Source organism: Balaenoptera musculus, chromosome 4, assembly GCF_009873245.2.
Source record: "Balaenoptera musculus isolate JJ_BM4_2016_0621 chromosome 4, mBalMus1.pri.v3, whole genome shotgun sequence".
In the NCBI taxonomy this organism is placed as follows: domain Eukaryota; kingdom Metazoa; phylum Chordata; class Mammalia; order Artiodactyla; family Balaenopteridae; genus Balaenoptera; species Balaenoptera musculus.
The window spans coordinates 69,894,816-69,907,334 of NC_045788.1; the positions used below are offsets into that span (position 1 = coordinate 69,894,816).

Below are 12,519 nucleotides of genomic sequence, written 5' to 3' on the forward strand. Positions count from 1 at the left end.
AACAATGTCTGGTACTTGACAGGTACTCAATAAATACTTGTTGAATGAATAAGTGAATGAATGAATGGGGGAGATAGGGAATATCAGAAGAAATTTTATGAGTAAGAGCATAGACAAAACAAACTGTCTGATTCCCTTAGAAAGTGGTGCCAATGTGTGTAGCCTGGGCTTGGAGAGACCAGGTTGCAGAAGAGGAGGGAGGGGAGGAAGTAAGGGATCCAGGAAACATGAACACAAATGCTGGTATCTGATGAGTATGCTGGTGGGTTGGTGGACCCAAGATGCCATTTGCATGGCTGATTTGGGGGATTTCTAAGTTTTTAAACTAAAGCCCCAACCACTGACATCTTTAGGTGAAACGGAAGGGAAATGTTCCCCATTAAAACATTGAAATGAAATGCCCGGAGTCAGGCCTAATAGCCAATCATCACAAAGTTCTTCTCTGAACGTTGTGAGTCTTTGGCAACATGTGACATACAGTGACAGTGAAGGAAAAATGTATATGCAATTATAATAAAGATAAAAACTACGAAAATCATCAGGAGCATCTGAATTCAAAACACCAGTGAATATAAATCACGTTATTTGCATAGAAATGTGGCATCGCTACAGATACTGGTTAAAATTCAGAAGTAGATGAATAATGAATAAAATGACACTTTTAAATTATAAAATAGAAATGTAATTACTCTTATCTTTTGGAAAAATCTCACTCTTAGAGGTGCTTATTAAGAGGAGGGGAACAGAAAATAAACTAGGTGCTGAAGACTTTCAGTCAGTACATCACATTACTATTTTTTTTTAATGTTAAAAAATGACTACCTAATCAGTATCTGGGATAATGATCTGTAATCTTACCAGTGTAAGACTGATGATAAATACCAAGTACTGATTTTTTAATTACATGGAAAACAGGTATGCAGCACATTCTCAGGGAAGAGTCATCCAGTCTTTCTTACTGGGAAATCTTTACTGTCCAGCTATTATAATATAATTCAAATAATATCTTTCTTAAGGTGTCATTTTAATGCAAATAACCTTACAGCAGACTTTTAAACTATTGACTCTCAAAGCTTATTTTTATCTAAGACTCACATAGTAAAAGTGTTTGAAATAATCGGGTTCTTATCTAATTACCTAAAGACTAATTTAGCACCTCATTTATTTGGAGAGTCTCTGGCATAGCAAATCCATTTAAAATGATGCACAAGAGCAGGTAATTAAAAATTAAGGTTGAAATCAAGATGAAAAAGACAAGATTGAAGCTGGTTTCAATAGCTCTGATTAGTTGCAGAGGGCAGTGAAATGGGAGAAAGGTTTAATAGACTTTCAAAGAGCCAAAGAAAGAGGCAGGGTGATGGAATGCAGCTCCCTGAGCCACCGATGCCTTTTTAATCTTTCTGCTGTACGTCCAGTTCAAAGCTGATCACGTGCGACTAGGAGAGGTGACCTGCTTGAGCACATATGAGTGCTGGGGATTCCTAGTTATAGGGCATCTTCCCCATGTCTCCTGTCCTGGAAGGAAGTGCCAGGTCCCCTGGATAATAAGGGAAGGACACAGCATCCAGATGAGCAGGGCCATTATGCATGGGTGCATCTAGGCTATTGCAAGCCCTTTTGTACAGGAAGCTTGTGATGTTGCTATATCAAAAGCGCATACATAATCAAAATTATCTTTGATGATGCATTTTACAGTTTGTAAATGGTTTTTACATATGTAATCTCACTTCATCCTCACACCAACCCAAGAAAGAACAAGTGCTTTTACTAGGCCTATTTTACAAATAGAGAAACTGAGGTCCTGAAATGTTAAGTAACAAACCTAAGGTGTCATGTGTCTAAGGTGCTGGGACTAGAAGTCAAAACTTTTGACTCCAAATCCCAAAATGGACCAGCTCCGTGTTGGTTGACATTTTTTTATTTCTTTCACTCTTACCAGATCTTCTTTTCTTCCTTTGTAAATTTTAGGTTTTATTATTGAAGTATAGTCCATTTACAATTTTATATTAACTTCAGGTGTACAGCATAGTGATTCAGTATTTTTACAGGTTATACTCCATTAAAAGTTATCACAAGATAATGGCTATAATTCCCTGTGCTGTACAATACATTCTTGTTGTATATCATAGTAGTTTATGTCATACACAGTAGCTTGTATCTTACTAGATCTTTCTCTTTTCCCCCCTCTTTATTTCTCTTTTACCTATTTCCCTCTCCTTTTCTTTCATTTTGCTCCCTTCCTTGCCATTTCCTTGTTCATTTCCTCTTGCTCCTCTGTGCCTTGACTCTGCCAGTAACCTCGGAGCTTATAGCTCAGCCAACCAGATGCTCTCAGATCTGAAAAATCTGGTGATACATTCTGAAAGGCTGAAAGCTTTTCTGTTTCTGAGGTTGTTTCTGCTGCAACAAAAGCATTGCCCCCTGAGAACTAGTTGGGCGAAATGAAAGCACCTGCAGGGTAGAGTGAAGTACTTTTCCAAATCCTCCTTTCATGCCAAAAAATAAGAATCTCATAGGTCCTTAAGTTCACATGGAAGGGGTCGAACTATGAAAGTATCCCAAAGATGTGGTCTTCCATAAGTCCTTACATTCCTATCCTGAGCCCCAGAAAACAAACCTCTCTCTACCCCTGCTCCAGCAAGACACTAGGGCTGTATACAGCAGGACCATGTATAACACTTTGCTAAATCTGGATCATTCCCCTTGAAACCATATAAATATATATTGGCTGAGCCATAAAGCAAATGCCCAGGCCTCTATTCCTCTCCCAAGGACCAAGTAAGCTCATCAGTGGGAGTGATGACGATCTGCAGCAGTTTTGCTCAAAGTATGGTCCCTTACCAGAAGCATTAGCATCATCTGAGAACTTGTTAAAAATGCAAACTCTGGAGCCCCAATCCAAATCTAAAGAATTAGAAACCCTGGGAGGGGGGCCCAGCAATCTGTTCATAAGCCCTCCAGATGATTCTAATGCTGGTTGATGTTTGGGAACCACTGATCTACGTGCAGTCATGAGGGGACAACCCTGAACTAGGAACTGGGAAATATGGTACTTCTTCCTGGTGAGGCCCCTAACTTATCAAGGAGTGGGGCTAAAATATGCACCCTCTCCAGACCCCATTTCCTCCCCAATCAAATGACGAGATCTTCCTTGGTGAGCGCCAGGCACTCTTCTCTCATGCGTATTCTGTGAGTCTTCGTGAAGTATGGTTTGAGGCAGCAGTGGAGCAGGGCTCCCAACCCAACACCATCAAAATGAGATGCTCTGACTCCACTGTCATCTTGCCTTCTTAATGTCTTGAAGTCTATTCTCCAAGAATCTTGAGTTAAATTATAGTTGAACTTGGGTGGAGCTGCCTCAGCTCTCACCTGTAATATGGTCCACATGTCAGCTAAGCTGGGACATAGAACAGGTGGCTCTTGAAGTGACCAGGAGCCAGAAATGAGGGATGGGGCTGACCCCAGGGGGAGCAGGTCAACAAAGACAAACTTCATCCAATTGCCAGTTTCACTGAGGTCTAGCTCCAACTCAGATTGAAACGTGGGGAAAAAAATTTGGGGTCAGTTATAAGACTTGTTGCTATCCTCTTCTCTCACTGAAATGAATAGAATGTTTATCTAGCGAGGTTGCTACATAAAAAAAAAAGAAGCTAACAGCCCAGCAGAGTTTGATTTATCAAGAATTTGGTTGTCATTCTGGGTCATTTGGGCTGACGCATTGTTAGACACACTCAGTAAAAGTCAGCCCAAAAAGGATCCTCTGTGAGACTGCACTTTGACTTCTATCAAGAGGAATGTCCACTTTAGCCCGTCAGCCACCACATATGTATGGAATCCCTACCATGTGCCGGAACTAGGGATGCAGTTAACAAGTTAGAGATAGTCCCTTCTATTGTGGAGCTAACAGTCCAGCAGGAACAATGCACTTTGCCTAAGTGTAATGAGTGCTAGAAGGAAGTGTTATCAGAGCCAATACAGGGGAACTCCCCTAACACCAGGACCTTGTATTAGCAGAAAGCGGCAATCTCCTCAGGGACAAGATGGCCACACTTTTAAACCCTAGCATATCTACAGGATGCAACAGACTCCTATCGATAACCATGGCTCTCTCAAAGGAGCAGGGGAAGACAGGATCCTCCTCAGAGGGGCACTTCCCACCTCCTCCCCACCATCCCTTCCCCCAGGGATACTCCAGTGGAGGGGGGCTGGGATAGGCATTGATGTGTCAGGATGGGGGTGGGGAGAAGGAAGAGTATGAACGTTATAACCTATAGCCTGACTTAACTACTTCACACTATTATTTTGAGCTATTAACATGGTTATTCCCTATTCCGACATTCACTAAAATCACACTTTTAAAAGGAATACCCTATGAATTAGGTCTTCTTAATGAAATCCAATCATACACAAATTATTGAATTCTTGGTAAGTAAATGTAAGGCTGTGATGGAGCCTGAGGCTGGATATCCAGCTGCCACCTGCCTTGTGCTCATCTCCCCACAACCATCCCATAACAAGATGCCCAGGAAAAAGGGCCACCAGGTACAGAACCAGGTACACACTTACTGTTGTCCTCAGCAACACGACGTCTGCTTCTTGCAAGGAACACGGGATGCAGTTTGCCCACACGTGCCAAGCGGGTCTCCAGTAAAACACCAAGGGGAGGATCCCAAAGGAGAAGATAGATCCAGCAAGGCAGAGAGTTTTCCGGCAGCTCTGAGTCCGGTAGCCAAATATCTCCTGGGACAGAACCAAAATGACCCCAAACATTGATTAAGCACAGCAAACAACAAATGAACAAATTGGAATTTTGGTGATGAAACTGGTGGGAGGGGCAGAGAGTGAAGAAGCTGAGGAAGGTAAGGGGAGGACAGAGTGAGGGGTTAAGGAAGTGAAGAAGGATCCCTGACAAAGATCCTTCATAAGACATGATCTCAGGCCTCCAAGAAGTTGTAATCTAACTGGGAAATTCAGTTTCTACAATTTCAGCACGTGGTTACCCCATGCCAAACACTATACTACGTGATATGTTATCTGGTTTCAGTCTCTCAAGCATATCCTGAATAGGATAATATGACCCTCGCTCCATAAATGATGAGGTTTAGCTCAGAAAGGCTGAATGTAATGACTTGTCCAAGGCCACACAGCTGGCAAGTTCTGCTGCCCTGATTCAGACCCAGATCTGTCAGCCTTCAAGTCTTGAACTCAATCCACAGCCTTCACAGACGTGACCATGAGCCATGTGACAGAAGGACTGGGTGATGGCAGCAATGAATGATTCCCTTGGCTGGAACCAGGGAACCATCATGGGCAAGAGGGGTTGGAAAAGGCCTTGAGTTTGGAGTCAGGATTTGGTGAAAGTGTTTGACCAAAAGAGGACGAACAACTAAATCCCAGCTTGCCTTTAAGGGTTTATGGTAGAGGGAGCTATGCCTTCCTACCCTCCTCTCTTGTTTAATAACAAAAAGAATTTTACATCAAGGGGAAAAAACCGCAGAGACAATTTAGTTTATTTCAACTGTTGAGCAGCTGCTATGTGCCATGAGGGTACAAATAACAAAAAGATAAGAGACCGACCTCTAATATGTATAATCTGGACAAACTTCTTCCTTCCAAGGAAAGCCTGGGACAGAATGGAAAACCACACCTGAAGCTTATGGCCTAGGTCCCACAGCTATATCCCACAAAGTCATAGGTGTACTTTATACTGGTTATAATGGCTACAGTTGAGAGGAAGGAGAGTGTCCGAGTTAAAAGCACATTCTCTGGACCAAAACACTTTGAGTTCAAAGCCTAGTGTGCCCCTTACTAGCTGTGACCTTGAACAAGTTAGTTAACATCCGTATTCCTCAGTTTGTCATCTATAAAATGGGGGTGCTGATAGTACCCCCTTCCCAGGGTTGCTGTGTGTTACTATGTATAAGTGCTATGTAAACATTTACTGCTGCTGCTACTATTTTACTATTTCCCCTAACATAGACCTGAAATTTGATCCCTGGGTCTACTGGCATTTAGAGCTAAGAATTCTTAGTGTCAATAGTTCTGTTTTTGTTAGAATTGCCTGTTAGGATAACAAGGGATCTGGAACATGCATCTTTAAATCCACCGACTTCTCTGTCTCACTTGGTAAAGATATATTATCAGAAAAGTTTCTGTGATCCTTGACGGAAAGCTGCTTTCATGTGTACTTACTAGGTTCCTTTCTCTTATTAGCAGTGCACGCAGGTGCCGAATGGCTTCCTTAGGTAGTGTCCACATCAGGCATGCCTTTGATAAAATGCTCACCTCACCTCAGAAATGCAAGCTCTTGACTCATTTTGCAAAGCAGAATGTCTATCCTGACATAAATGTTCTTCTGTCCCACACTGAAGCTGTTGCTCCCCAGATGCCAAGCCTGGGATGCTCTGTCCCCTCACCATGACAGAAGCAATGCTTTGCTGGTTTCATACCAAGCAGGGTCACAATTCCAAATTCCAGACACCTGTCCTGAGTCCATCCCACTGTCTTTTCCCACGTGCTTTTATTATATTCCTACACTTTGGAACAGATCAACTTCTACCCACCCTCCCCATCTGGCCAGTTTTTCGTCTTTTAAAAATATTATATTTAAAAGCTTGCTTATCTTGCCATTCAATCTAGCTCCTCATATAATATGCCGAAGTTATGCCAGTTCTGTAAGCACAAACCTCCCTGTCAACGTGCATTCTTTTACAGGCTATGCAATGAGAGCTCTATGTAGTTTCCAAAGTGTCTTCATGTTCATTATCAAAGTAAAGCAGGAATGATGACCTTCCATTTCCAGCTAAGAAAACTGGAATTTAAAATGATTATAGGACTTCCCTGGTGGCACAGTGGTTAAGAATCCTCCTGCCAATGCAGGGGACACGGGTTTGAGCCCTGGTCTAGGAAGATCCCACATGCCACGGATCAACTAAGCCCGTGCACCACAACTACTGAGCCTGCACTGTAGAGCCCGTGAGCCACAACTACTGAGCCCACGTGCCACAACTACTAAAGCCCCTGCGCCTAGAGCCTGTGCTCCGCAACAAGAGGAGCCACCGCAGTGACAAGCCCGTGCACCACAACGAAGAGTAACCCCGGCTCACCGCAACTAGAGAAAGCCCATGCACAGCAACGAGGACCCAACACAGCTAAAAATAAATAAATAAATTTAAAGTGATTATAGTAATAGTTATTATTAACAACTAATAATTTGGAAACAATGACGGCAGCTAACATTGGTGGAGCACTGCAACGTCTTTCACCAAGCACTTTATACACACTTTCCTTTTGTTGAAAAAGATTAAATAAGTTTCCCAATGTACGATGCTCATAAGTGACTCAGAGCTGGGCCTCCAGTCCGGGCCTCAGCAGCACACGGAAGACAATGTGAGCTGACCATTTCTACTCTAAGGCCCTTCTTCATTCTGTTTTTAATTTCAGTTCAACTGAAGAAATATTTTTTTTAAGTGTCCAGAGAATAGCAGGCATGTGCTAGACACAGAGATAAATGAGACAATGCTTCCAGCCTCAAGAAGCTCATTAGTTTAATGGGAAGCTCCAGAGGCACATAAACAGATTAAACACGTTTAGAGCAATACAAGTGTTATAGAGAGAGGTGACTATATAAATTGTCATCTGAATTGGGTGCTATTAATAACAACACAGGTAGACCAGAAGTATCCCAGGAAAGACACATGAATACCCCCTAGTGATACCAGAGTGGTACCCTAAAAGATTGCTTGCTCTCAGCCTGTGGACACAACACCTGTTAGTAGCTCACGACCCATAACCCATTGCCAAATTTTCAGTAGAAAAGCTGGAATAATGTGGACAAGGAGTGTTCAATTATTGCTTGTTGAAATGAGTTGAACTGTACTGACTTGAGGTGAATTACATTGCAGGGACTATTCATAGATACTGGGTTTAAAATTGCAAAACTTAGTCCAGTGCTGTTTCTTGTCACCCCATAGCAATTTCCTTCGTGCATTACAAAGTACCTTCCATGTCTCCAAAAATGCTTGGGAGAACTGTCCCTGCTACCCTGCACTCCACCCACCCTTCCTCCCACAAAAAGGAGTCAATCAGTCAAAAAAAAAAAAACATGTTGGGAAAATGTCCAAAGAATATTACACTCATGGCAGTCTACATGCATTACGGAATAGCGTGCTATCACTTTCATCATCCACCTCCAACCCACAGATTCTTCTCCTCCCTCTGTCCCAGGGCGTCTACATCCTTTGCACCCCTAAGGGCTTAAAGTCTGTCTTCCAGGTGTACAGGCCTTCTCCTTTCTCCCCTATACTCAAGAAGTCAAACTATGCTCCCCGGAGCAATGATCTAAACTACCTCAGCCAACAGAACCTCTTAAGAGTCTACAGACCCTCTTCCCAGAAACACACACACATAAAGTTCTCCATAGAGATTTAGGGGGTTCCCAGAATCTAGAAAAGACCCTGCCCTAGAGGGTTCATAAGGCTAAATCAAGGCTGATCTTTCAGAGTTTACACTCTTTATGTGAACCTGGGGTCTGGCACTAGGTAAGCACTTAGTGAATGGAGAAGTGTGAAGACAGGAACTCATGGAAATTCAGGGGAGAGTGAGAGGGTGACAACAAAAGCAGAGCAGTGACTGACTCCAAAAAGCTCCATCGGGTGATATTATCACCTGGGAGCCACCAAGTCCTGAAAATGGCTCCCGGTCTTCTAGTTCCAGAGGCTGCCAGGAGAACACCTCTCCCAGAGAATACTCACATCAACCAGGTCTCAGAAACCGGGGTGTCATGAGAGAGGGAGGTGTATGTACCTGTCACACAGACCAGATAAATACACACTCAGGTATTAAGAGTTTGTTCTCTTCCCAGCAGCACCATCTCCACAGTTGTGACTGTCCTGCCGATGGAGCTGTAAGCAAGCACAGTGCCTAAATTGGGCTCTGGAAACTTCTCTGATGAATTCTCTCACCTTGACTGACATGCCTTCTTTAAATATATTCAATCAATTACAGCCAGATCCTGTTGGCCTGAGAGCCATTTATTCTCTTTAAGACAATTTTGCATTTCTCTACTGGCTTCATTAAACATTGGAAAGTTCAAGTGATTCATTTTTTTAAAGTTTACTTCCTTAAAGATAAGCTCTTTTCCCTTATTTCCAAATGTTGGGAGTGAAGAGAATGTTTTGCTACAATTTCCATGCAGTACAACAAGTTGTGCTACTGGAAGGTAGTTTACGTCACTGCCGATCTTCACCACACACTCTATTCAAATTTCTGCCTGGGTCATTTCCTGTTTCCCACTCTTTTGTGCTAAAGAATGATTTCCTAAGTGTCCTCAGTTAAGTTAACTTCTCGATCCAGCTGAGAAATTCTCAACCTGAATGACCTAATCTTAAACTGGAGGCTCAAAAAGAATAGCCTGCAGACAGGTTTCTCGTTGGCCTGGTAAGTATTTCTTAAAACTTTAAATTGGTCCCCCAGTTATTTTCACATAAAAGTTCTACCTTTTCTTTAAAATTAATCAGAAATTGTGACCTTACTGTACTCACATTCTTGCACTGTAAGAATCAACTGGGGACTAAAAAAATGATACAAATGAACTTATTTACAAAACAGAAACAGATTCACAGACACAGCAAACAACCTTATGGTTACCAAAGGGGAAAGGTGGGGGGAGGATAAATTAGGAATCTGGGAGGAACATATACACACTACTATATATAAAATAAACAACAAGGACCTACTCTATAGCACAGAGAACTATACTCAATATTTTGTAATAGCATATATGGGAAAAGAATCTGAAAAAGAATAGATATATATATGAATAACTGAGTCTGTTTGCTGGACACCTGAAAATAACACAACACTGTAAATCAACTATACTTCAATAAAAATAAATAAATAAAAATTTTTAAAAAGAATCCTCTGAGGAGCACCAAGAGACACATACAAAGTAGTCCAGGAACTAACCCAACACCACCCAGTGAGACAGAGGATGATGCATTGTGATGTATTCACACTACAAGATCTGATACAGCACTTCAAACAAACCAGCTCCCAGCAACACCCAAGAGTAGGGATGACTCTTAGTAATACAATAGTAAGTGAAAACAGTCAGTGCAAAGGCTTACTTACGTCAGCATGATAATCTTTTTATAAAGTAAAAAACGACTAAAATTTTAAGAATATTTAAGAATATTTTAAGGATATGCTTAGATAAAAGAAAACTATATAGAAAGGAAGGCAAGGGAATGATGACCACATGGTACGGGACAATGGTTACTTCTATTGGGGCGAGGCAGAGAAAGAGGGGACACATTGTCAAATGTAGGTTATTGTCAAAATTCTAGATTTTGTTTGAGTGGTAGGGTCATCACATTATTATAAGGAGTTAATTAAATGACTAAATTAATACAAGATAGCATGGGCAAAGAACGAGTGTGTCATGAACCAAAGATTATGGACAACTAATTGGGAGAACCTGAAGTCTTAAGGAAAAAAGGAAGAATCAGCCAGAGCAAGTGAGAGATGCCCCCCTTTAAACGAGCAGGTGTTCCCCATTTCCCATGGTCTCTGCCATGCTCTCTCTTTTCCCCAACACTGAGGCTCTATGTCAGCTTCTAGTTCTCATGTCATCCCGGGCCTGTTCATTGGAGATACAACTTCTCTCTGTAGGCCAGTGGTTCTCAACCAGGAGTTATCTTGTGCCCCCCGGGGACATTTGGCAATGGCTGGAAGTCACTCTCACCTGGGTTAGAGGTACTACAGACATCTGATGGGTAGAGGCCAGGAATGCTGTTAAACATCTTACAATGCAGAGGACAGCTGCCCCAAAAGCTCTACACAAAAAAAACATTATGTGGCCCAAAACTGTAGAGCTTGAGAAGCCTGCTGTAGGCATTTGCCCCACCTAAGCAGGTCTCTAGGCTCTAGTGCCTAGAACGCCATCCTCAGCACCCAGAGGAGAATTAGAAAATTTTGATTTTGAAATCTATGGTAAACAAGGATAAGTACTTAATGCCAAATGGCCCTAAGATCAGTAGTGGTCATAGGAAGTCATTTTGCAGACGAGGAAACAGGAGCTAAGAGAGAAATCCAGCTGCCCCTATGGACTACACCCGCTTCCCTCCCCGAAAAGAACCACCCCGCTATCTCACTCTGCCTCAGCCACAAGGACGTTTCCTTAAACTCATGGAGCCCTATCTTGCCTCGGGATCTTCCATTGCCTGGCGACTTCTCATCCTTTTAAGTCTCCTTCAAATGTTTCCTTCTCAGAGAAGCCTTAGCCAATCTCCTATATAATTATAAGCCCCTGATCTCATACACCCTTTATAATACTTTTCTGGCATTTTCCCAACTGGCAATTAATATTTTTTTGCTTGCTTTTCTAACTGTTCTTCCTTTCTGTCCCCACAAGGCTTTAAGTTCTGTCCATTTAGGATCCATTCAAGTTTGTTTCCTCCAATACTGTTTACCCGGCACCTAGTACATGATCTGCACATAGTGGGCACTGGATGAATGAATAAATAAATGAGTGATTGTAGGTTGTACTGAGGAAAAGAGGGAAGGAAGGATTAAGAGAAAGAGGAAATGAAAATTAATAAACCCTACTTTCCTTGTCGTATCCCAAGAAGTTTAACTATATCCTATTTTTGGGCATTCTAAAAATTAAATCAATGTACTGAGGGTCAAAGAAAAAAGGAGACATAAGCAATCCCCAGACACTGTTCTGTGCCTTGGGCCATTAGGAAATGTTAACTAGTCTCATCATTTACATCACACTTAATCTCTAAGGCTAGGTTTCTTGAACAAGTGCTTTAATTTTTCTTTTTCTTCCTCCTTATCATCTGTCTCCGGGAGTTGAAAAGATGCCAAAGGTAAGGCTGAGTTTCCCACGCTCCTCACCTTCAACAGAGACAAACCAGGTGCCTGGGCTGGAAGGGACAAAGTGATTTGGACATCTGCCACCCAGGCTCCTGCTCTGGACCAAAAGGTGAGTTCACAATTACTTTTGGGTGAGCTGTGCTAATTTCCTGGTCTTGGAAATTACTTTACAGGAAAATGATTTTTAAAATATATAAGGAAATACTCTGCAACAATAACTACTTAAACACTGAGTCCCATTTTCCATTAACAGTGTTGACATGCATTGAATGGTGCAAGTGTGAGCCTTGAGGGAGGGGATCCTTGGGAGTCTAGCGACCTGGCTGTCATTCACTGTCCTGTGGCAGAAAGTTAGAATGTCACTAAGCTCAATTTCATTCTCAGGTCTGGGATTTCACTTCTCTCTTATTCCTAGCTTTGGAGTGCCCCCTCTCTGGCCATTGACTCCCAGTTTGCTTGTTCAGCGTTACCTCCCAAGACTGCTATGGGAAAGAGTGGAATGACTCTGTCAGGCCCCAGAACCAAGGAACTCCACATGAAAATGTTTAGGTGCTGCATCCCCAGCGTAAAGTCTTCAAGGCATTTTTGCTTCTGTTCAATTTATATTGTCTACTGTGTCTAAGGCCATGGGTAAGGTAG

General features: G+C 42.2%; 1 protein-coding gene across 1 annotated transcript in view; it reads right to left on the reverse strand.

Moving 5' to 3' along the window:
• ATP13A4 (ATPase 13A4) overlaps positions 1–12,519 on the reverse strand; it is a 139,754-nt gene that overhangs the window by 99,539 nt on the left and 27,696 nt on the right. Inside the window, exon 2 of the mRNA XM_036849669.1 lies at positions 4,567–4,740. Coding sequence (XP_036705564.1) covers positions 4,567–4,740 — 174 coding nt within the window. The remainder of the gene's footprint in view (positions 1–4,566; positions 4,741–12,519) is intronic.